The following is a 26,984-nucleotide window of genomic DNA, read 5'->3' as shown; positions in this document are numbered from 1 at the left end:
TTCTACATTGGTGAGGCCTCATCAGGAGTACTGTGTCCAGTTTTGGGCCCCATACTACAGGAAGGATGTGGAAAAATTGGAAAGAGTCCAGCGGAGGGCAACAAAAATGATTAGGGGGCTGGAGCACATAACTTATGAGGAGAGGCTGAGGGAACTGGGATTGTTAAGTCTGCAGAAGAGAAGGATGAGGGGGGATTTGATAGCTGCTTTCAACTATCTGAAAGGGGGTTCCATAGAGGATGGATCTAGACTGTTCTCAGTGGTACCCGATGACAGAACAAGGAGTAATGGTCTCAAGTTGCAGTGGGGGAGGTTTAGATTGGATATTATGAAAAGCTTTTTCACTAGGACGGTAGTGAAGCACTGGAATGGATTACCTAGGGAGGTGATGGAATCTCCTTCCTGAGAGGTTTTTAAGGTCAGGCTTGACAAAGCCCTGGCTGGGATGATTTAGTTGGGAATTGGTCCTGCTTTGAGCAGAGGGTTGGACTAGGTGATCTCCTGAGGTCCCTTCCAACCCTGATATTCTATGATTCTATGAAGTAAGAGAAAAAAATTTTGAAGTGATAATCAAGATAGCCCAGTACAGACAGTTTGATAAGAAGTGTGAGAATACTTACAAGGGGAGATAGATTCAATGTTTGTAATGGCTCAGCCATTCCCAGTCCCTATTTAAGCCTAAATTGATTGTATCCAGTTTGCATATCAATTCCAGCTCAGTAGTTTCTTGTTGGAGTCTGTTTTTATTCCTTTGTGATCAGCAAATAGCTGTGACATCCCACTGGCAAAAGACGTACTCCCTATCCCTCTAGTGACTTCCACAGAGAATGACAGCTCACCACTGCTCTCAGTGACTCCATTACTCAAGTGATAGAGGACTGTGCTGTGGATCTAAAAGTCCCTGTCCTACTGATGTCCCATATGGGAATACAACGTGGCCCCACATGATGGACTTTCTGACTTCAGTTTATTTGTAAAAATCTTAGGCAATAGCATCCCAGGAAACCTACATTAAAAATGTTGATATAGCCAAACACTCAGATGTTAGGAAATGCCAGTATTAAGCTTGCCCGTGCACCCTTAATTCAGCCCCTTTGTGTGTATGCATCGTGATACAGTCTTCAACTACATGATAAACTATTTTCCCACAGAAACCCTGCCTCATTCAGTACACAGTACAATCAGTTTTGTGTCATAAAGGAGCCTGTTCTCTGTAGGGATTCCTGCCTCATTTGTTGCAGAATTTGGCAGTGCATAGTGAGAGAGGCAGGGGATTTCAGGAAGACAGAGGATGGTCTCATGGCTAATGCAGTTGAATGTCATCCTGGAGAACTGGATTTTATTCCTAACTTTGCAACAGGGTTCTTATGTGGTGCTGGGCAATTCACTTAAACCAAACTTTTCATAATTGGCCACTAATTTTGTATTCTTTGTTTTCTGAGTGCCCAGCTTGAGGCACCTGGGCCCAGATTTGAAGAAGTGCTGAATGCTCTCTGCTCCTGTTGAAGTCAGTGGGAGCTGTGCTTTGAACATATAAAGTCCTTTAAAAATGTAAGTCCTCTGAAAAATCAGGCCATAGGTGTCTCAATAAAGCTACCAAAAATTAATAAACAACTTTTGTCTTTAATCCTTCTGTGCCTCAGTTTCCTCTGTGTAATGGGGACAAAATATGCTTCAGAGAGGTATTGTGAAGATAAATTCATTAATATATTTCAACATTAACTATCTGTTAGCTCACTTCCATCCATCCTGTGCACTGAATGAGGCCAGGGTTCTGTGGATATAATAGTTTGTTACCAAAGGGGGGCAAATTAAGGTTGCACAGGCAACCTTAATTCTGGCATTTCCTAACTGTTGAGTGCTTGACATCACAACCTTAAAAATGTTATTTTAAGCTTTTTATGTAGTATGTATTTTACATTGAAATTACCTTTTCCCTGCACCTGAAGATGCTGTATGTTTGTTTACTGTTCAGTCAAGGCACATTAATATAATACATGAATGTTTTTAAAGCAAATTATTGCAAGCACTACATAACTGCCACTGCAAGTGATGAAGAAATTTAAATGATTTCTGCTGTTGAAATGGGTATATAAATATACTATTTCCATAACTTGACAGCAGCAAATGTCTGAGAGTTCTCCTATTGCTGGCTATGTCCCTTCCTCCCACCACACACAAACTTACAGACAAAAAGAGGAGGAGGAGGAAACAAATGTTCATATAACACACGTCCTGTTATTGATTTTTCACCCCAATCCACCCAGAGTCTTCTGTGCTGGAAATAATTAGACCCTGTGTACAAAGATGAAGCAAGAACCAATTCAATGCCAGGTTGCCAAAAATGAAGACAAGGGCACCTAATTAATATGGTGTATGGCACTCTTTTTTTGGATGAATGTGCTTCTCTTTTTGAGAAGCAGCCCAGTGGTGGTGATGTCACTCAGCCTGCTGTTAATTAAATGGTGTTAGCTTTATGCCTGTACAATTCCATTGGGGGAAGGGAAAAAATACACAGTTGGGTGGCAGCATCATTTTCCAGGAGCTTTGCAATTAAAAAGAAAAATCTATAAAAGGTACAGTGTGAGTTCCATTCCCATTGCAAGACTTTATTTCCTCTGATATATAATACACTTTATTTTTACAGAGCATTCTTAACAAAGAGAATCACAAAACATTGTAGAAATGCTAAGAGGAATAGAAGGTTTAAAGGCTGGCTTTGAAGAGAGGGAAGTGTTGTGGTACCTTGGAGGGCAGGGAAGAAAATGTTCCAAACAGATGGGGCTGGATGAACAAATGAGCAATTTCCAGCTGTGGACGATTGTAAGGAAGCCATGAAGCAGCAGCTAGGTTGGAAGAGTGTAATGAGGAGGTGGATATGAATCCAGAGTAAACCATCAGAGCAATCTTGAATTGAACATAGGAAGTGAAGGTGATGTGAATGAGATTGTTTAAGTCTTCCCACATTCTGAGACCTGCTATAAAAGGGATGATTGATAGCTGAGGTCAGAACCTGTTGATCACTGTAGAAACCTACTTATCTACTTATGGAAGTACTGTGAAAGGCAGAACAGACAAACTTAGAGATGAGAGAGGCAGTCAGAAGATAAAGTATTGGGTTTAGGTTGACATCAAGATTTCAAGAGCTATTCAATGATAGTTTTGTAATTTGTAAACAGCAGAGAAATCCAGCTGTTCCCAACAATGAGATTTACCAAGCAGAAAACCTCAGGCTTTCAGTTTTCCCATTGTAGGCAGGTATTAGTGCTGCCTAAAAAAATGCTTTGTGCACTATAGCTGTACAGCTGCTTCACTGCAGGAACTCTCTGCCTCTGAGCAGACCTCATTTCTACAGGCCTTAATGGGAATCTACTTCTGTTTCTTCCTCTCTCCTACTATTCTCCTTTGACATCTTACACCAGAGGAATCTTAGTGGCAGCCTGGTGAAAACTGTTCCTAGGTCTGCTCCATCATCACATGTGCACTGGCTCTGCTTCTGTCTGTCATGCTGCCAATGGCTTTGCCCACATGTGTTTGCCAGATAGGAAGCTCCAGTTTAACCCAGCCTGCCATGATGTCTTTCGAGGGTGAGGTGAAGTCTGTCTGTAAGCCCTGCTGGGCCCCTCTGCTTTTGACCTCTATGGACTCCCCTTTATGGCTGATGTTATTCTGAACCCTCCTCTGTAGCCCTGGGCCTCCTTCCTGGTTGCCTCACCCCCGCCTTGGCAATACTACTACTTTCCTACAAGGCCTCAGACACAATCATGTTATCACAGATTTTCCTGTGTTCTAGAGAAGTCCTATATCAATGAGAATTCTGGGTTGAGGCAGGTTGACCCATACCAGTTACGCCTCTCCTTTGCCTTGTAATGAGCTGGGGATTTTTCTTTTCTTGTGACATTTCCTTCTACTCCCTCCTCAGTTGCAGACTAAATTCTGACGAGTCTAACTTATGTAATTATTCTATATTCATCACTGTAGGATGTGAATAATATCATTTCCTCTCTCTCCTCCCCCAGTAAATGGGAGGGCAAAATCCTTCTCTTTGCCCAAGAGCTCCAAGATTTCCTCCTCTTCCTTTGATTCATAATCCTTGTCCAAATGAGTGTCTAATTGTTAAATTCTTGGAAACTGAAGATATTTCTGTACTATGAGTTGGTGCTTTGAGATAGGAGAGCACATGTGGGTATTTCTTGATGGAAAGCTAACTGGAATAAGTGAGTTCTTAGGATAGATTTGAAGAAGTGTTAGATCCTTTGCCTACCAGAGGAAGAAATGCTGGTCTGTGGGATAATTATTGATAGAGGCTATAGAAACAAGAGATTTTTCTGGCATGATATTCATGTACTTCTTATTAGTCGAACTGTCTTCTACTTGGCTGCTAAGTATCCATTCTTTCCATTCTGATTTCACCTTAAAACTCTTCTTCTGTGCAACTTACCATTAGATCAACTCTAATGTTGAGGTGCTTATGTTATCTCTCTCATCTGTCTAAAAAAGTAGTTTCTCATCCCTCATTGCATTTTGATTTTGAACTGTATTGTTGGTCTATTTAAGCCATTTGCTCCATGAGTCTATGTCCTTCTTGGACATAGGACCCAGCACAGTGTTGATGCTCAGTAAATAATAAATCACCATACCGATTTAAGTCAAATAGTTAAGACAGAATAAAAAGAACTTAGTAATGTTCATTGTCTCAGGTTCACATTTTCTTTTGTAGGTTCACAATGGCCAAACCAAAAATAGACTGTGTTGGTATGACTTTTCAGTTAAGAGTTATAATAGATGCATAATGTCTTAGCCAGTGTGTTCTCATTACTTCATTAAGAGAAGGAAAATCTGTGGAACAGCCGGAGAGTAGAACTGAAATGGATTTACTGAACTTAGTCTAGTAGTGGCTGAAGTATTAACAATAAACCAGAGCTACTGTGGTGCAATTCAGATTTCAGTAATGTCCATGTGCTGAGAAGATCTTAAGCTCATGGAACTCAATAGACTAGCACAGAGTCTGATCTATAACTCATCTCTCTTGAGAAGGCCCAACAGGCTAATGTTTCAGAAGGATATTATTTCTGGAACAGTATTAGTGATTCACATTGCTTTTTTTTTGGTTCATATTTTTAAATTATTTATTGCACTCATTTAAGGGATCAATTCAGGAAAGCACTTAAGCATGTGTTTAGGTGCCTTACTGAATAAGAGCCTTATGACTTAGGGCCCGGTATTGGTTCCACTGAAGTCAATGGGAGTTTTGCTATTTACTTCAATAGAAGCAGGATCAGGCCTATAATAGGTAAAGGATTTGTTTATTTGTATCCTTTGGGAGCATAAATATTACACACACCATCCAAAATCATAGTAATGTAAATCTTGTTGTTGCCAAAATCAAATCATGTTGCTTTAGATTTCATATAATAAGATTAAATTGAGTCAGATTCTTATATGTCTGTCTTTTCTTCTGTAGTTTGGCTTTGCATCCTCGGAAGGACATTGTGGTAACTGCAAGCGATGACCGCCTCTGGAAGATGTGGGCCTTTCCTAATGGGAACATCATTATGACAGGCGAAGGCCACACTGATTGGCTTTCTGGCTGCTGCTTCCATCCAAGGTTAGTACAAACAGTACCCTCAACCAGCGCTAATCCCTTCTGGGGAAATGCTTGTTTACCTTTTCGTCCCTCGGTGGCCTGCTTTGATGACTTTCTATTCTCAGTGTAACCTTGTGCTCTCGGCTGAATTTCAAAACATGTAGATAAACGTTCCTTTGGCTTTCACTGTGTTGACTTAAGATTGATTGCTTTGGATATTTTGTATGCCCCAAATTTGGTGCACATGCCGGTGCATCAAACAAATAGTACTGAGCTTTTTAAGTCTAGCTGTGTTCATTCTCTGTGTATCCCTGCACCGTGACAAACATTGCATGTTCTTTAGTTGTATAGGAGAGTTGACTTCCTTGTATTCATCATTTTTGTGGATCTTATTTAAAATATTTAAATTTCCCTAAGGAATAGGTGTATGGGCTTCCCCCTTTACAGAAAGTCAAATGATTTTGCAGACAAAAAGTAATGTTCAGAAATAATTTAGAGTTAATTGTTATTCTATAGAAAAATGTAATTTAATTGTACTGTGGTAAACTTACCTTTTCATCTCCTGACATTGGAGATGTATATAGTAAAATGATTTTGCATCAGATTTATGTTGTTAACCATGGCTTGCAGTTGTAGTTAGAGCTCTTTGTATTTTAACATAGTGAACATCTGCTTGACTTCGCAGCCCAAATTTTAACTTAAGAGCTTTATTATGCCTCCAAATCTGCATTTTTTTCCCAAAGCTTCTGTTGGTTTCTCATATGTTCATTGAATCTTAAAAAAAAAAAATAAAAAAATAGTAGTACTATTTTAGGCCTCAGTACAGGAATGCATACCAGTTTGCGAGAGAACTTAAGTATGTGCTAAATTTTCAGCTTGCACCATTTTCTTCAGTGGGACTTACATGCATGCTTATGTGCTTTCCTGAAATGGGATATTATTGAGTAAGATGGAAAGCTGCAGACTTGATCCTACATTTCCTTATGTACCCAAAATTCCCCTTGCCTTAACTAGGAGTTTCAGATGCACAAGTAATGTAGGTTCAGACCTTAAAGATGGTGCCTTTACTTCAGAATGCCTTCCTAATATTTAGAAGCAGTATTATGTATCAAAGTGGCATCGCTCTGATATTTGAGTATCAGAGGGTAGCCGTGTTAGTCTGGATCTGTAAAAGCAGCAAAGAATCCTGTGGCACCTTATAGACTAACAGACGTTTTGGAGCATGAGCTTTCGTGGGTGAATACCCACTTCCATCACATGCATCTGAGGAAGTGGGTATTCACCCACGAAAGCTCATGCTCCAAAACGTCTGTTAGTCTATAAGGTGCCACAGGATTCTGATATTTGAGTGAATTCAAAAATAGGAGGCAAAAATAATAAAATGGGGGGGGGGACGGCAAGGGAAGGGAGGAAGAATGGGAAGTTGGGTCTTCCATTTTCGTAAATACCACAGAAGACTTTTTTTTTCCCTTCAGTGAATGGCTGCTCAGGTTGTATTGAACATAGGAGCCTGCAGTACATTCCATTTCAAACTTACAGATAAACAGCAGAACACTGACATCCTCTCACCTCTTATGACCATAAAACTCCTCTCTCAGAACAGAAAATACAATTAGAAGAGCATGCTATCACTTATAAGGCTGCTGGGCATACTAATCAGATTTTGATAATGCATTGTTACCATGACACCGATGACTCAGATTAAAAAAAAAATTCTCATTAGTCTTTGACCAGCAAACAGTCCTTTCAATAGGCTTCCTGTTTCTCATTCAATTATTGCAATTTAAAATGAGCGAGGTACATTATTATTCACTTGCAATATGAATTTACTCTGGGTGAATGCTATATAAAGAGTAAAAGAAATGCTGCTACAGTATGCACCTGCTGTTAGTGGATGAAATAAATATAATGGGACAGAACACATTTAATCAGTCTTTTTTTCAGTTTAGGGCTTCTACACATCAGATGTGAAATTAACAAGATGCAAGTGGAAAGTTCTTGTACAGAGTATCATGATTAAAATGTAGACATTCATTAGTTTAATTTTTATTTGCATGAATAAAATGGTTTATTCACAGAGAGAGTTGAGAGGAAGGATATTCCTATAGGAAGGCTACTCAACAGGGATTCAAAGACCAGAGTTCAATTACCTATTTATCCACTAACTTCCTGTGTGACTTTAGGCATGTAATTTAATTGCTCTGTGCTTTGGTTCCCCACCTGTAACTTGGGGATAAAACCTACTTTCTCTCACACTTTTTGTCTGTCTTGCCTATTAAGATTTTAAGGTCTTCAGTAAAGGCACTGCCTCTTATAATAATATTATACAATGCCTAGCACAATGAAGCCTAACCTGGCTGGCTCTATAATACAAATGAATAATAATCTGTCTTTATAAGATATTAAAAGCTCTTTTACATTGTTAAAGGCTCAATTCTGTTAGAACTTGGGTTTCCTTTTCATAAGACAAGAGTTTTGCTACAAATAGAAGGAATAAACATTCTCCTTCAAGTAGTGTCTGTGTGGGTGTCCATTTCAGGTGCATATGTGGCTCTTGAGCTGAGATTTTCCATTAGCAGTGTTCCTACATATTCCCTGTGCTTCCTTGTGCTACACAACAATAGACTATATAAGGATGAGGGGACAGACTGCCCTCAGTTCCTTCTCATCTGCCACAGCCTGAAGCAGAATCTTAGTGTGTTTGCTTTGAACGTGCCTCGACTATCTTGTATTCTGTTTTTAGAATCACAGACTTTAAGGTCAGAAAGGACCATTATGGAGCAGGTCTTCAAGGAATCAATTCTGAAGCACTTAGAGGAGTGGAAAGTGATCAGGAATAGTCAGCATGGATTCACCAAGGGCAAGTCATGCCTGACTAACCTAATTGCCTTCTATGGGGAGATAACTGGGTCTGTGGATGAGGGGAAAGCAGTGGATGTGTTATTCCTTGACTTTAGCAAAGCTTTTGATACGGTCTCCCACAGTATACTTGCTAGCAAGTTAAAGACGTATGGGCTGGATGATTGGACTATTAAGGTGGATAGAAAGCTGGCTAGATCGTCGGGCTCAACAGGTAGTGATCAACAGCTCCATGTCTAGTTGGCAGCCGGTTTCAAGTGGAGTGCCCCAGGGGTCGGTCCTGGGGCCGGTTTTGTTCAATATCTTCATTAGTGATCTGGAGGATGGCGTGGACTGCACTCTCAACAAGTTTGCAGATGACACGAAACTTGGAGCAGTGGTAGATACGCTGGAGGGTAGGGATAGGATACAGAGGGCTCTAGACAAATTAGAAGACTGAGCCAAAAGAAACCTGATGAAATTCAACAAGGAGAGTCCTGCACTTAGGATGGAAGAATCCCATTTACTGTTACAGAATAGGGACCAAATGGCTAGGAAGCAGTTCTGCAGAAAAGGACCTAGGGATTACAGTGGACCAGAAGCTGGATATGAGTCAGTGTGCCCTTGTTGCCAAGAAGGCTAACGGCATTTTGGGCTATATAAGTAGGGGCCAGTAGATCGAGGGATGTGATCATTCCCCTCTATTCAACCTTGGTGAGGCCTTATCTGGAGTACTGTGTCCTGTTTTGGGCCCCACAGTACAAGAAGGATGTGGAAAAATTGGAAAGAGTCCAGCGAAGAGCAACAAAAATGATTAGGGGGCTGCAGCACATGACTTATGAGGAGAGGCTGAGGGAACTGTGATTGTTTAGTCTGCAGAAGAGAAGGATGAGGGGGGATTTGGTAGCTGCTTTCAACTACCTGAAAGGGGGTTCCAAAGAGGATGGATCTAGACTGTTCTCAGTGGTACCCGATGACAGAACAAGGAGTAATGGTCTAAAGTTGCAGTGGGGGAGGTTTAGGTTGGATATTAGGAAAAACTTTTTCACTCAGAGTGGTGAAGCACTGGAATGGATTACCTAGGGAGGTGGTGGAATCTCCTTCCTGAGAGGTTTTTAAGGTCAGGCTTGACAAAGCCCTGGCTGGGATGATTTAGTTGGGAATTGGTCCTGCTTTGAGCAGAGGGTTGGACTAGATGACCTCCCGAGATCCCTTCCAACCCTGACATTCTATGATTATTGATCATCTTGTCTGACCTCCTGCACAACACAGGCCACAGAATCTCACCCACCCACTTCTGTATCAAACCCATGTCTGAGCCGTTGAAGCCCTCAAATCATTTGTTTAAAAGACTTCAAGGTGCAGAGAATCTTCCAGCAAGTGACCCGTGTTCCACACTGCAGAGGAAGGCGAAACCCCCCCAGGGCCTCTGCCAATCTGCCCTAGAGGAAAATTCTTTCCTGACTCCAAATATGGCGATCAGCTAAACCCTGAGCATGTGGACTCACCCAGCCAGCATCCAGGAAAGAATTCTCTGTAGTAACTCAAGAAACCACCCCATCTAACAGGCCATTGGGCATATTTACTGCTAATAGTCAAAGACCAATTAATTGCCAAAATTAGGCTATCCCACCATCCCATCCCCTCCATAAACTTATCGAGCTTATTCTTGAAGCCCCCACTACTCCCCTTGGCAGGTTGTTCCAGAACTTCACTCCTCTGATGGTTAGAGTAGTAGTAGTTTGTTTAGGATTAGTTAATATTTGTAGTTGTTAGTGATAGTTATAGTCAGTTAAAGATAAGTAGTGAGAGGATTGTTCTGTTCCTCTCCTTCCCCTTGGGAAGCCTTATTCTCCTGGCAGGGGGTGCCTGGCTCGCCATGTTTTAAACACTGCCTTCCTTGTTGAGGGGCTACACCTGTGAACAACAGCCACTCTCGGGGCTTGTCTATACTTTTGGCTGAATTGGCACTGCTGTGATTCATGTAGTGCTGTTGATTTAGCGGGTCTGGTGAAGACAAGCTAAGTTGATGGCAGAGTGCTCTCCCCTCGACATCTGTACTCTACCTTCCTGAGAAGTGGAAGGCAAGTTAGAGGGAGAGTGTCTCCTGTTGACATAGCACAGTTTAGACACCTGTGTAAATTGATCTAAGTTATGTTGACTTCAGTTACATAACTGAAGTAGCATAACTTAGGTCGACTTACAGCTTTACTGTAGACCAGCCCTAAGTGTGTCCATTGCTGGGGGGAATCCCGCATCTCCCAGAAGGGCAACTTCTGCCTGGCCCTCAAATCCTGAGGAAGGAAGAATAGGGAGATTAAACTGTGATTCTTTATGATGGAATGCTCCTTTCAACCAACTTCTGAGTCTGATCAGGAGACCCCCTGCTGTATCTCTGTCTCCAGATAGATCCAGCTCTCCTTCAACCTCGGTGGAAAGTTTCCCTAAGAAAGGAAAGACTTTGGAGACTTCAAGCTTCAGTAGAAATGAGTCAACACAAATTACTTACCTGCAGAAATAGAAGAGATTCGTCCATTGGTGTCATTGCCACTGTCTGGTGCCTGTATCTGTGTCACTCTTAGTCATCGCACATTACCTGTTAGATCAAAATAAATCAGGGTTATCAGTTAGTTTGATAAAAATCCACTTGGCTACAATATCAGCCTTTCATCCTCCAGCAGAAGCGTTCTCCATATTTCCTCACCCTGTGTCATTAAGGTTCATTAATGGTTTGCGATATCTCTGCTGCCAGGTTAGGGATCCCACTATCACTTGGAACCTCAGTTTGGTACTTAAATACCTCATGAGACCTCCATTCATATCAATGGAAACCTGCTCTCTGCTCCACTGTCTGTGAAGACTGCCTATTTTTTTAAGTAGCTATCATATTGGCCCATAGGTTTGGGGAAATTGGGGACCTTGATGGCATATCCCTCCTTTATTGTGTTCTTCAAGAATAAGGTTTCTTTATGCCGACACCTCAAATTCTTACCTAAGGTACTATCAGAATTTCATCTTAACCAGTCCATTCATCTACTAGTGTTTTTCTTCCCAAAACTGCGTCACTCTCTGCAAGAGATCTGTTTCCATGTCTTAAATGTTAAACAGGTAGAACCAAACAGAATTTCAGAAGTCACCAAGAATGGTCATTTCCATTACAGGTAGATCCAAGGGGTCCATAGTCTTTTCTCAGAGACTACTGAGGCGGATATCTGGGTGTATTATCATGTGTTACAATGCAGCAGGCATTCATCCTCCCCCCTTCCCCAAAGGGTGATACATGTTCTACCAGATCCTAACCACATCCATAGCATTACTTAAGAACTTGCCAGTATCTGAGATATGTAGGGGCACCACATAGGCTTCAGTATATACATTTTCTAAACATTACGCTTTGATCCATGCCACCAGATCTGATGCAGCACTTGAGTTTGCAGTACTATCTTCAGTTCTAGACTCAGCTCTGAAGCCCACTCTTCCCTCTGGGGATCCTGCTTGGAAGTTACCTGAAGAGCAGAACCAATGGGGATGCTACCTGAAGAAAAAGAAGTTACCTTGCGTAGTAACTGCGGTTCTTAGAGATGTGTCTCCCTACCGGTGCTCCACTACCAGTCTCCTTCCCCTCTGCTTTAGACTGTTTTCTATGGGATGTTCAGGTGGAGAAGAAGCTAAGGGTGATTTGCCCATGCATCCCTATATAATAACCTCGGTTTCCAGCACAAGGAGGCATACTGAGCCATGTGCAGGCCAAAAGGACACTGCTAATGGAAAATCTTCGATCAAGGGCTCTAGAGGTGCCTGCATACTTGAAGGGGAACACTCATAGGAATATGCCTCTTAAAGAACCACAGTTATTGCACAAGGTGAGTAACCTCTTCCTCTAGATCTTTACACACTTGTACTAGGAAAACTACAAACATTTTTTTTTAAAAGCCTTTGGTCTATTGCTATTGTATTTTTTCGGTATGTCAGTGTGTCATTGGCTTGTTTAATTCTTTTCTGAAGTTTTGTATTTTTTTCTACAAAATTTCATTTTAGGGCTGAGCATAAGGATTTTTCTATTAACCACAATTTATGGTTGGCCATTAGTTGCCTGGTACAGTATAGTAGAGATTCTTTTACAAAAGCCTTTCAGAACAAAGCCTAAAAATCCAGTATGAAATTTAGGAGTTGTAGAGAATTCGTCCTAAGGGCCTGATGCAATTAAAGCTTCATCTGGTGTCTCAGCAAGGCCATGCAAGCTCTGAACTGTAATTGAAATTAATAGAACACTTTCCTTTGTATTCACCTAAAATCCCATTCAGGACCAGAATACTATGGGAAAAAATTGTGGGGCTTAAAAATATTTAATAACCATATTGCTGAGTTCCTATGGCAATTTGCTATTTTATGGCAGACACAGAGAATGCTTGCTTTGTATTATTCCCTACAGAAATCTTGGAAATTGCTGCCTTTCAACTTACAGCCAATATAACCTTGAACATAATCTGTTCTGACCTTTAAATTGTTTTTCACAAAGAGAAGTTGCACAGTCCTCTGGTTCAGCTTTTCACCAGTTTTAAATATCTGGAAAGGGAAAGAAATGGAACAGTCTCTACACAAGTGAAAGAAAAGAACATAGCTTATTGGTAGAGCAGTGTGGGGAAAATATCATTCCAAGTTGACAAGAAACAAACAAAGAAAAACATATTTTTTTTTCACTGACCCAACCAAAAAAAAAAAAAAAAGGAGAGGAGGGAGAAGAAGAAACAACGTTGTTTTGGATTGAATGAAATGTTTCAATTTTTTCATAATTTCTTTCAGCTGGCAAAATTCAGGAATTTGGAAAAAGTTTTCATTGACCTGAATCTGCAAGTTTTGATGAAAAAATGTTTTGACCAAAAATTTTCACCCACCTCTACTTATTGACTAAAACGTGGATGCAAGATTGAACTGAATTTTCTTTCCAGTACTAATCTAAATCAAACTACCATATGACTTTGAAGCCAGCTTGACTGAAGCTGTATTCTGATTATCAGTGAAATGCTTATTCAGTTAACAATATCATATTTAAAATAATTCCCCTGGAAAGAGAGGTATAATGACAAACCTATTTTGATCACCACATTATTTCGTGTACACAGTAGGTGTCATATATGACAACAGCTATACTGACTGACAAACCAGGGATTGAACCAGAGGCTTCCAGAACTAAAACCATGAATTACTATAGCTTGAGCTAAATAGCCGGACTTCATAGGTGGGGGCTATAGCAGATTCAGATACTCTATGGATCAGTACAAGGGTGATGTGTGCCTTGACAAGATAAACATTTGCGTAGACCCAGCCTTTCCCTCCCCACACCAGGAAGTGCTCTTGAATACAGTTGCTAAGTGGGAGGGCACTGTGGCTGGATCTCATACTACTACAGACATAGTGCCCAGGTTCTGCTTCTGGATCGGCTCTGAGGATCTTGATACTGATTGTGATCTCACTATGTACATGGAACTCTTAGGACAATACATATAGGGAGAATGGAGTGTTTGTGTTGTGATCCCCTGTGCAAACCTGAGAGTAGAATTTGGCCTTGAGCTTTTAAAAAAAAAAAAAAAAGAAAGGAAAACTTCAGACATGTCCAATTATCTGCAGAGCACTGTTGCTGGAAGGGAGGAGGTGCTTTGTTTTTGAAGTTCAGGTGACAAGTGGTCAGACTTCAAAAGGAATCACTCTGCCTTCTTCTGGCTGAGCAGCACTTTGAAGGTAAAAGAGCTTCTTTCAGGATTCAGTTTTTATTTAAATCACTTAGGGCTAACTGTTGGCTCATCCTGTGTGAGTACGCAAGGGGCGATGAGAGAAGGCGCACCTCCCTCCACAGCCATCCACAGAGGTCTCATGCAGAATGCTGACATTAGAAATCACATCCGATGACATTGGATGTCCCCTCCCGAATGAGCTGAGGGAATTCATGCTGCACCTTTAACTAGCACATGCAAGGAACGTCATATAGTCCTCTAGCATTCTCTGAAGCACTCTGCCTAAATCCTCCCCAGGACACCCCTCTTCAGCTTCACGCTCTTCACCTAGACTGCTTCAGTGAGAAATGGGTACAATTGGGTTATAAGTTAGTGTACATTCAGCTCTAGATTTAGCTGTTTAGAAACTGACCCAGAATAACCACATGATCTACTCTGGTAGAGACCCCGATGATGGGGGTGGGGGGGGAATCTGCAGCCTCTTCTCTATCTGTGAGATCCTAGGGAGTCAGCACCACTTCCACAGGGCACAATCAGGGTGACCGAGAATGTGCTAATTCATTCTATCACTTTAGCTTCAACCAGGGAGGCTCCTTAAAACTTAGGGATGCTCTCCTTTTATCCCTGGTGGAAACCAAAAGAGAGCATGAGGCATTCCATCAGTGTCTGCTCTCCCTAAGGGTGAGATTCTTCCCAGTGGCACAGAAGCCCAGACTGGTGCAGGGATGCATAATTTCCATCTACCTACAGCCCCTTTGGAGTAACTTATGTATGTCTACACTGCAATTAGGAGTGTGATTGCCACTCATATAGACACACCCAAGTTAGCTTGGGTAACAGATCAGTGAAGCTGCTGCAGTATTGGCTTCAGCGTGGCTGTGCAAGACTGCCTGGAACCCTGGGTAATTATTCGAGTGGTTAGCCCACGATGAAGCCTGTACTGCCATAGCTTTGCTACTCCTATGCCCAAGTTAGCTAGATGAAAGCTAGCTCAGAGATATCTACAGAAGCTGCAGTTACACCCCATGATTGCAGTGCAGACATCCATCAGTCACTGTACTTAAAACTGAAAGTTGTTTGACAGTCGGCAGTGTTTATGAGCAGCGTGGGGTTCATGGTGGGGAAAGGGGCTGCTTTAAAATTCTCCCCAGTGCCCTCCTACACTTTTAACAGCACTTTACAGTTCTAAAGCCAATTTGCTCTCTCACATTTTATTGCAAGATATAAAGGTTGTGTGGTAAAGCTCTATGAGAAGTCGGACTTTGCCCAACCTAATGCATTGAACATCTCTCAACTGAGCTTCAGCAGTATGAAGTGAAAGCAGAAAGGGACTGATGGGTCATAAACTGCTCAGGAAGAGGCTCTAGTGTTCCCAAAACATGTAGACGAGGAGGAGGAGGAGGACGGAAGCTTTAAGGTTAGGCAAAAATCATTTACATATAATTGTATTCAAAAATAGTAGAGGAATATCACTGTACTAGTTTAACTTATCCTTTTTGCTTTAAAAACTGTTTTAAAACACAGCTTAAAGAACCATATTATAATAGCACTAAAATACTTCAGGGCGTGTATTATATTTTATTGGTCTGTTAATACTAGCTTTGGGTGGTTAAAACACCAAACCACACAATGTACCTGAGGTGTATGTTAATGGACTAATAAAACTCACCGTTGAGTGTCTTAATGCTATATTATTTGCTCTCCACATATGCTAGCATAATGTTCAATGACATTAATATAGTATTGAACATTAATAGAGTACCTTCTTTTCGGAACATTTTTTGGAAACTTTCTCATGTAAAACAGGGATTGAGCCTGTGAAACAACATGAACTTTTTAGTTCAGATCCTCTGAATCTAAAAGCATCTATAAGTAGTAATTTTGATTCATTCTCAAACCCTTGTGCTGCAAATTGTGTGCTTATGAACTGGTAATATTCTGTTGATCTAGGACAGAAGAATTGCCAATATCATCTTAGTTATTATTTCTACTCTCCCAACATCGCATTTATTAATTGTAAACAAATAATATCAATATTATTAATGTTATATGATGAGCACTAACAATGTATTCGGCAATGTAGACAATAGCATATAAAGAGAAACATCTTATATATAAGAAGGCCCTATTTTCTCACTGAACTTGAATAATTCACAAATGTATTTGTCAAGCCATTTAGTATTCATAAGAATGTACATACTAACAATTATTGAGATAAGCTAAAATCAAAATTATTATATTGCACATTTATTATGGCAAGAACACACCACAAGTATTTCATAACCATGCCTTCCCGAGCGCCAGGGCCGGCTCCAGGCCACAGCGCGCCAAGCGCGTGCTTGGGGCGGCACGCCACAGGGGGCGCTCTGCCGGTTGCTGGGAGGGCTGCAGGCAGCTCTGGTGGACCCGCCGTAGGCGTGGCTGCGGACGGTCCCCTGGTCCCGCGGCTCCGGTGGACCTCCCGCAGACACGCCTAGGGCAGCTCCACCGGAGCCGCGGGACCATCGGACCCTCCACAGAAATGCCTGTGGGAAGTCCACTGGAGCCGCGGGACCGGCGAGTGACAGTGCCCCGCCCGTGATGTACCACCGTGTTTGAGGCGGCGAAATTGCTAGAGCCGGTCCTGCCGAGCACTACCAGGTGAAAGGCTTCGTAAGCTTTCTGAATCAAGAACTGTCATTTTCTGTTTGTCTGTACAGCACCTAAGCTGGTAGACTCAGTAGGCATTACTGTGTTATAAATGTTTAACAATCATTTTAGCACTGAATGTTTTTCTTTTCAGCACCTCAGAACATCCAAGTTTCTCACTAACTATGGGCCAGATAGGTAGCCTGCTAGATGAAGCGACTTTGTGTTTGAGTATAAAAACTGAGCTTCCTTCCTACTGAGCCTGAAGTCTGAAGAAAATGGTAATTCATGAATGACTGGTTTGTTAAATTCAGAATCAGAGTTCTGTATGTGACATGTCCAAACTGGGGCTTTTAAGATGATATGGGCAATTTATTTCCTTTAGGACATGAGACAAAAGAGCAAAATAAGGAAAGGCAATAGGAAACCCTGATACCACTTAAATAGCAATGTGTCTAACAGATTAAAATAAAACAAAAACTCTCTATCTACTCTTGTGCAAAATCATATTTTCTGGCAAGACAATTAATTTGATTTTGTGAGAGCTTATTTGGCAAGATTTATCACTAACTTTTTTCTGAGGCTACCTCTGAGTTCTTCAGTTTGAGCGTTCACAAGAGAATTCTAATTCTTCTTTTTATAATAAGTGGTGAAAAAAATCATGGCTATCTTCTTGTCAAAGGAAGGGGTGATCATCTGCCCCCTGGGCAGTTGTTGGAGTGCGTAGCTATAATGTCATCTGTGTGAGGACCTGTATAGCCTCTCTCTTTAAAAGATGAGTGAGCCAGTCTTATGGCCCAAAGTTCTATGTTTATGTGTAATCTGGTCTAAATGGTCCCCCCAAGATCAATTGGAGGCATTAATACATAATTTTGGACAAGTGGTAGGAAAGCAGAAAGTTGGAAGAGGACATTTGGGAGAAATGCCCAACACAAGAAGGACTAACAGTTTGTATGAAGGAGACAAAACTTTGCTGAGGCTGTGTAACCATGGCCAATAATGAAAATTAGCCAAGAGTGAAAAGATTTAAAACTGAGCCTACTTGATGTGTGGAATCACCTTCATTAATCTGAGAACCTGTGTTTTAAATATATGCTTTTTTCATGGTCTAAATCTATTAAATCGTAGCTAACTCTATTGATAACTACCCTGGGAATTTACAAGGAAAGCTGAAAGAGAGAGAGGGTTGTTAAGAAGAAATAGGGTGACCAGACAGTAAATGTGAAAAATTGGGACAGGGGAATGAGGGGTAATACAGGGGAGGGATAGCTCAGTGTTTTGAGCATTGGCCTGCTAAACCCAGGGTTGTGAGTTCAATCCTTGAGGGGGCCATTTGGGGATTTAGTTAGGGATTGGTCCTGCTTTGAGCAGCAGTTTGGACTAGGTGACGTCCTGAGGTCTCTTCTAACCCTGATATTCTGTGATACAAAAAAGACCCTAAAATCAGGACATCTGGTCACCCTAAGAAGAAATGAGTGGCCACAAATGTTAGGGAAGATAAAAGTGGCAAAGGAGTTGTTGGTCATTGTTGTGATATCAGGGTCAAGGGTGGAAAGAAGTGATTAAACAATATAGTCAAAGTGAGTTTTCTTCTTAAAGCACAGGATATCAGAGATATTAGAAGGGAAGAAGAATGAGAGAAAAAGAAAAGAAAAGAGGAAGCATAAAATCAGTAGCAAAGAGTGGAGGACATGTGAAGGTAGACATTAATTTATTGCAACTTAGAGCAATTTTAAATATAAAATTGCTCTAAGATCATTTCCCATAGTCAGCCACAGAAAAATTGAAAAGGAAAGCTGAGTTGGTGGAAGAAGGGCCAAGGATTATCAATACCACCTGGAAATTATTATTTTTTGTGTCAGCATAGTGCCTCGCAGTCCTAATCATGGGCCAGAAGCGCATTGTGCTAGGCACTGTACAAATAGAGAACAAAAAAGACAGTCCTGCCCTAAAGAGCTTACAATCTAAATATAAGGCAAGAGCAAACAGATGGATACAGACGGATGGATGGGGATTACAAGGAAATAATGAAACAATATTGGTCAGCATGATAGGGTGTGGCTTAACCGTTGTCAAATTTTTGAGGGCAAAGGATTCTACTGGTTTGATTATCAAGGTGGATTAGAAACGGAGATCAGTGCTCACCCCTCCATTCCCCTTGTCTCAAACCGTAGACTCCCCGTAGATTGTACCAGCTAGGAGGGATCTAATACTGATATATGCAACCACATCCATCTAAATCAAACTTCTGGGCAGCGATAATGTCCTCATACGTCAGTGTTTGGTGAGAAACAGCTACTGGGCACACACAGAGTCAAACACTCTATCAATCTGATTCCAAAAATATGAAGGCTGTTTTTTATTTGGTTGCATGTAGTAACTATTTTTTTCCTTAATAATGAGCATAACTACAATGGGTAGTGAAACAAAAACAAAGTGATTTGATGACAAATTGTGACTAGGGTTCTTTAGTCATGGTGTCAATATTATTTTAAAAGCTATGCTGACAGCAAATATGGGCCTCCCTAACATTTCAGTAATTTCTAATATCAGTCTTTGCATGTTTCATTGGCAAATACAGCAAGCAACTGATGATTTATCCTGCTATTATATATTTTCTCTTGTTTCATAGATGGACTTAATCTTAGGGCATGCAGTGCTGTTGAGGCTGTATTAGTCCCAGGATACTAGAGAGACAAGGTAGGGGAGGTAATATCTTTTGTTGGACCAATAAAATATTACCTCACTCACCTCGTCTCGTTAAGTGTAGAGTATCATTTGCATTAAGAGTATTCTCTGAAGCTAGGAAGGTTTGCAGGTCAAGTAGACACTGTCAGAATCATGACTCCAGGATGTGCTAAATGCCATTATAAAGTAATGTTTCTTAGCTGTGGTTAAACAAAACAGCATTCATCAGTATTTGATGGTCTTGTTCGTTTCAGAGAAGACCTTGGCATGCTGTTTTAGAGGTCTTGGAAAATTCTGTTGATATGGAGACAAGCAGAGGCGTGTAAAAATTGTGTCTTAGAGAATATTATTGGGTTCTGTCTAGACAATAGAATATGATGCTTTGAGAGGCTCCACTTAGCATCGACCAGGTCAAAAATCATGCCTAAATTAGTGCCATATTTTTTTTAATGTCACCCTCCTCAGGTCAAAAGGTGACTCTTCAAAATGTTTATTCCTGTGGAGGATGGAAGAGGCTGAGGATTTAAGTAGCTCTCTGACCTAGTCTCAGTAACTCTTAGGCCTGGTCTACACTACGCGTTTAAACTGATTTTAGCAGCGTTAAACCGATTTAACGCTGTACTCATCCACACTACAAGGCCCTTTATATCGATATAAAGGGCTCTTTAAATCGGTTTCTGTACTCCTCCCCAACGAGAGGAGTAGCGCTAAAATTGGTATTACCATATTGGATTAGGGTTAGTGTGGCTGCAAATCGACAGTATTGGCCTCCGGGCGGTATCCCACAGTGCACCACTGTGACCGTTCTGGACAGCGATCTCAACTCGGATGCAGTGGCCAGGTGAACAGGAAAAGCCCTGTGAAATTTTGAATTTCATTTCCTGTTTGCCCAACATGGAGCTCTGATCAGCACGGGTTGCAATGCAGTCCCAAATCCAAAAAGAGCTCCAGCATGGACCGTACGGGAGATACTGGATCTGATTGCTGTATGGGGAAACAGATCTGTTCTATCAGAGCTCTGTTACAGAAGACGAAATGCCAAAGCGTTTGAAAAAAAAAATCTACAGGCTACAGAGTGCTGTGTGACAAGCGTAACGGGAAGCCAGAGACTCAAATGGACGCTCATGGGGGGGAGGTACTGAGGACTCCAGCTATCCCACAGTCCCCAGCAGTCTCCAAAAAGTATTTGCATTCTTGGCTGAGCTCCCAGTGCCTGTAGGTTCAAACACATTGTCTGGCATGGTTCAGGGAATAGATCGTCAATTTACTCCACCCCCCCCCCCCCAATGTGAAAGAAAAGAGAAAGAAATTGTTTCTTGACTTCTTTCAGTGTCACCCTATGTCTACTGAATGCTGCTGGTAGATGCGATGCTGCAGCAGTGAAGAGCAGTAGCCACTCCTCTCCCCTCCCTGGTGGCAGACGGTACATGCTTGATTGCTGAATACCCCTGGCTGGCCTCAGGGGCGCCTGGGTAAAAATAGGAATGATTCCTGGTCATTCCCAATAGATGAGACAGAACGGCTGGTAACCGTCTTCATCATAGCCGCTGGGGGCTGAGCTCCATCAGCCCCCTCCCTTTCGTGTGTAAAGAAAAGATTCTGTCCTGCCTGGACTATCATAGCAGCAGCATGCTGGGCTCCTCTCCCCCGCACCGCTTAATGTCCTGCCTGGACTGTCACAGCACCGGGAGGCTGCCTCCCCCTCATTTTATCTCACTAACAAGTCACTGTTTCTTATTCCTGCATTCTTTATAACTTCATGACACAAATACGGGGGGGGACACTGCCACGGTAGCCCAGGAAGGTTGAGGGGCGAGGGAAGCAACAGGTGGGGTTGTTGCAGGGGTCCCTCCGTGAATGGCATGTAACTCATCATTTCTGCGGGATCTGACACGGAGCAGTGTGCTCTCTGATACACTGGTTCTCTAGCACACTTGCCCAAATTCTAGGCAGGACTTACTATTTTTAGAAACCATAAAAGAGGGATTGACTCGGGGAGTCGTTCCAAGTTTTGCTTTTGCGCCCCCGGCCGATCTCAGCCATGGGCACCCATGATAGCAGCAGACAGCACAGACGGACAGATAACCGTCATCTCATTGCCAAATTACACTGGCAGCAGACGGTACAGAACGACTGGTAACAGTCTCTGCTATCATGCAAAAGCAAATGAATGATGCTGTGTAGCGCTTCAGTATCGCCTCTGTCCGCGGCATCCAGTACACATATGATGACTGTAAAAAAAAAAAAAAAAGCTGAACGGGCTCCATGGTTGCCGTGCTATGGCATCTGCCAGGGCAATCCAGGGAAAAAGGGCGCGAAATGATTGTCTGCCGTTGCTTTCCCGGAGGAAGGAATGACTGACGACATTTACCCAGAACCACCTGTGACAATGATTTTTGCCCCATCAGCCACTGGGCTCTCAACCCAGAATTCTAAGGGGTGGGGGAGACTGCGGGAACTGTGGGATAGCTACAGAATAGCTACCCACAGTGCAATGCTCCGGAAATCGACGCTAGCCTCGGACCATGGACGTACACCGCCAAATTAATGTGCTTAGTGTGGCCGTGTGCACTCGACTTTATAATATCTGTTTTATAAAACCAGTTTATGTAAAATCGGAATAATCCCGTAGTGTAGACGTACCCTTAGACACTCAGGTTTTGCTATGGAAAAGCCTCTTGCTGCCAACCACTGCTGAAAGTGCAAAGTACTGCTAGGGACACCAGGGTCAGAGAGCAAGGGGCTGAAAGAAAAGGGAGAATTATGATAACAAGTAAGGGCCATATTGTGTGTGGCCAATGCACATCTAGCTAAGGGTCAGTAAGAACCCTCCCCATTTCCTACTGCCAGGGGGGCATTCATAATAGCAATTCCTGTGCCCAGGGAGGACTGAGACTCATTCCTTGCTCCTCTTAAGGGACAGAACAGGGGCAGGGAGGAATGGTGGTGGCTCTGTTCCCTCCTCTCAGGCAATCTGGGATGGCCTTAGGGGTGGGCCACCAGGGGACCGCCCAGGGGCACTATAGTCAAGGTGGTGTCATGCTGCAGTGCAGAGGTGCGTACTGCTGGTGCAGAGTCAGAAACTGGAAGGGGAGGCACCCAGATTCCTTCCTGCTTCCTCCCAGCAGATAGGGTTGCCAACTTTATACTCACACAAAACTGAAAACCCTTGCTCCGCCACCCCTCTGAGGCCCCGCCCCTTCTCCAAGGCCACACCCTCTGCTCACTCCATTTCCCCCCTTCCTCTGTCACTCACTCTCCCCACCATCACTCACTTGCTCATTTCCACCAGGCTGGCTCACGGGGTTGGTGTGTGGGAGGGAGTGAGGGCTCTGACTGGGAGTGTGGGCACCAGGGTGAGGCCAGGGGCTGGGGTGTGGGATGTCTATGAGGACTCTGACTGGGGCTGAGGATGAGGGGTTTGGAGTGTAGGAGGGTGCTTCGGGCTGGGACCAAGGGGTTTGGAGGGCTGGAGCAGGGGGGTTGGGGCATGGGGGAGGGGAGAGTGTAGGCTCCAGGTTGCACTTACCTCAGGCAGCTCCCAGAAGCAGCGAGATGCCCCTCCTCTGGCTCCTACATGGAGGTGCAGCCAGGCAGCTCTTCGTGCTGCCCCATCCACAGCCACCTCCCACGCAGCTCCCATTGGCTGGGAACTGCAGAGCCAGCACTTGGGGTGGGAGCATTGTGTGGCACCTCCTGGCTGCCCCTACACATAGGTGCTGGAGGAGGGGCATGCCACTGCTTCCATGAGCCAGTGGAGCCAAAGCAGGCAGGGAGCCAACTGGACTTCTAACAGCCCAGTCAGTAGTGCTGACCAGAGCTGCCAGGCTCCCTTTTCGACCAGGCATTCTGAGCAAAAACCAGACACTTGGCAACCCTACCAGTGGAGGAACATTGGTGGGGGGGTGTGATGTACAGATAGGGAGAGGGTTCAGGAGTTAGGGGCAAAGGGGGTGTCAAGGTTTCTTTCCCCACCCTGAACTTTAGGGTACAGATGTGGGGACCTGCATGAACATTTCTAAGCCTAATTACTAGCTTAGATCTCGTTTACACTGCCACCACGCAGAATTCCAGTGTCTGGGGCACTCTCTGTTCCCCCAAAACTTCGTCTCCTCCCTGGGTTGCCTTGAGGGACTTCACCAATTCCCTGGTGAACAGAGATCCAAACTCCTTGGATCTTAAAACAAGGAAAAAAATTACCATCCCCCTCCTTTCCCCCCCCCCCAATCTCTGGTGAATCCAGATCCAATCTCCTTGGATCTTAAAACAAGGAAAATCTATCAGGTTCTTAAAAAGAAAGCTTTTAATTAAAGAAAGAAAAGGTAAAAATTATCTCTGTAAAATCAGGATGGAAAGTGCTTTAGAGGGTAATCAGATTTCTATAGACTAGAGGGGCACCCCCTAGCCTTAGGTTCAAAGTTACAGCAAACAGAGGTAAAATCCTTCCAGCAAAAAGAAACATTTACAAGTTGAGGAAACAAAAATAAGACTAACACGCCTTGCCTGCCTAACTACTTACAAGTTTGAAACATGAGAGACTAATTTAGAAAGATTTGGAGAGTCTGGATGTATGTCTGGTCCTTCTTAGTCCCAAGAGCGAACAACACAAAGAGAACAAACAAAAGACTTCCCTCCACCAAGATTTGAAAGTATCATCTTGTCCCCCTATTGGTCCTCTGGTCAGGTGTCAGCCAGGTTTACTGAGCTGCTTAACCCTCTACAGGTAAAAGAGACATTAACTCTTAACTATCTGTTTATGACAGGGTGGAAGCCTGGGGAGCCCACGTGGCCCAGGAGCAATGGGATGCACCCATGAGTGCTAGTGTCTACAGAGACCCGGGGCACCAAAGTTCACCCAGGGTACCATTTTCCTAATGTCAGTCTTGCTGGCAATGGCAGAAGTGGCCAATCTCTGCAGTCCTTGGAGTGCAGGGAGCTCAGGGACTGCTGCTGTGAACAGTCCCTACATAACCACTCACAGTGTGGGGAGAGTTTCTGGCTGGATCTTCTATGCTAAATACTGCAGCTCCACACCCCTGCCCACACAGGGAAAAAGCTCCAACCTCATTCAGAAGTATTAACGTAAGAGAGATGTGTGGCTCATATTCATGGCAGGGCCTACTAAATAGCAGTGGGATTGAATCATTCTGTTTTATGGCTTTAGGTACGATGGAAGCATTAAAACCTGATTCAGATTTCACTGCAGAAACACGTACCTTATTTATTCTGGGTAAAACTATTATTGATATGGAAACACAATAGGTCTAATATATTCATTAGGACTCTTAAGCTTTTTTTTTTTTTTACTGTAAAGCCAAATTGATTTGATTCATTTATGGAAGTCTTTGATAGACACAGAACTCAACGACGCCTTCTTTTATCAGACTAGATATTAAATATAACAGTAACCTGAACATTTTTGGGAGATGGCATGATTACTTTTGAACCACATAACAAGCTTTGCAAAACACATTAGACTTGGCAAACTAAATATATGTCCAGAGGCTTTTGAAACTGGTCATAGCACAGAACATATCAAAGAAAAGGCTATTTTTCCCCAAGAAAAAATTGTTTTCAAAAGCCATTCAGACTGAATGTTTCTTTAGCTGCAGAGAGGCGTAACCTAGTCACCCATTGGCACTGCATTCTGGGTATAACAAAACCTGTATTTGGAATGTAGCATTGTTTATTTTGTCCATTTTCAAACTTTACGGATAAATAATTGGTAAATACACAGTGGGCAGAAAATCTAACCAGTGCTTATTGTACAACAACAACATATAGAAAGAAACAAACTTCATGTAAAAGAATCCTTCTTCAGACCAAGAAGCCCCACTCCTTTTACATCACAAACCTGTCTTGAGTGGGTGGATGTTAAATTCCCTTTGGGATTCTCAATCTCATTAATTTTTATCAGTAAAACGGCCTTTTCCTGGTCAAAGGACTAAATCACATATAAATGAAATATGAGAGATTACACCAGAAGCTGAGCTTTTGCTTAGACTAATCCAATATCTTTGGCCAAATGTCTCAATGTCAAAAGCTTTATAAGCATTCTGCAGGATCAGCCTGGCAAAGAGAAATCAATAACTAGGTAATGGATTTGATTAAAATGTTTATGTTTTTTCTCTTTCCACCTTCCCCCACAAGCCAGATATTCCTACCCATACTAATCTGCTGCTGATGTATGTAGCTGTTGGTTAGCTCTGCTTTTCCTGTGTGTTCGTGTGTTCATATATATATATATCTATCTCACGTGTGTGTTCTCTGATATCTCAGATAGTAATTAAAGTATCTGGGTCCATTTTTAAAAATGGCATATGTACAGCTAAATATCATTGGCATATGTACAGCTAAATATCATTTTTCTTTAGATTGAGTCACCCTAAAATGCACCATTGCAGACTACAGTATGTCAGTGGTTGTTTTTACTATAGCCGGATATACATAGTGAATGACCTCAGAGTTAAAAAATCATGGAAATGTATGGCTGGAAGGGAACTTTACCTCCAGTTAGTGCTGGCCTCTTAAAAAGTAGGTTAATATCTATATAAGAAGTTTCCAGGATTGTTACTCTGAACCCTAGAATGTCTGTTGAGTGAGCGTGAGATGATTGAAACAGCTACAAGTGTGGGGGAGAGTTCGATTGTTTAGAATATCACAGGTTGAATCATTACTGGATTTTTGCAGTCTTATTCATTTTTCAATCATTTTGACTTTACAAATTATACCTGTGTGGTGTACTTCCTATGTCAATGAAAGAGGTTTTTTCCATCTATGTAGGTAATGCTGAGCAGCAGTAGCTAAGCTGAAGAAAGTATTCTTCCATCGATCTAGCTGCATCTAATCAGGAGTTAGGTTGGCGTAACTACATTGCTCCAGGGTGTGAATTCTTCACATCCCTGGGCACGTAGATAGGTCACTTTAAATTTAAAGTATAGACCAGGGCTAAGGCATATGCATGACAAGTGTCCAAGGCCATTTTAATATCAGGGATAACGCAACCAATCATCATCAACCTTACTCTAAACCAGGGGTAGGCAACCTATGGCACGCGTGCCGAAGGCCGCACTCGAGCTGATTTTCAGTGGCATTCACACTGCCTGGGTCCTGGCCACCAGTCCGGGGGACTCTGCATTTTAATTTAATTTTAACTGAAGCTTCTTAAACATTTTAAAAATCTTATTTACTTTACATGCAACAATAGTTTAGTTATAGAAAGAGACCTTCTAAAAATGTTAAAATGTATTATCGGCACGCGAAACCTTAAATTAGATTGAATAAATGAAGACTCGACACACCACTTCTCAAAGGTTGCCGACCCCTGCTCTAAACCTAATTTGCATGCAACAGTTTCAGTATGAGGGAGACTGCACAGATGGTTGAGAGGTGGCCCAACAATTCTTCACAACTGTCCACAAAACAACACAACCCCCATGCACAATAAACCTAAATATCATTCTGAAGCCTAGAATGTCTCTTGAGTCAGTGTGAAGCAATGGAGCATTTTT

The 26,984-nt window shown here is 42.4% G+C and overlaps 1 protein-coding gene across 1 annotated transcript in view; it reads left to right on the top strand.

Annotated features, from left to right (window-relative positions):
* SPAG16 (sperm associated antigen 16) overlaps positions 1-26,984 on the top strand; it is an 844,823-nt gene that overhangs the window by 492,001 nt on the left and 325,838 nt on the right. The window contains 1 exon segment of the mRNA XM_030579560.1: positions 5,465-5,608. Coding sequence (XP_030435420.1) covers positions 5,465-5,608 — 144 coding nt within the window.

This window comes from Gopherus evgoodei, chromosome 11, assembly GCF_007399415.2.
Source record: "Gopherus evgoodei ecotype Sinaloan lineage chromosome 11, rGopEvg1_v1.p, whole genome shotgun sequence".
In the NCBI taxonomy this organism is placed as follows: Eukaryota; Metazoa; Chordata; order Testudines; family Testudinidae; genus Gopherus; species Gopherus evgoodei.
The sequence above is the reverse complement of the archived record's forward strand: the minus strand, read 5'-3'. Positions and strand labels throughout refer to the sequence as shown.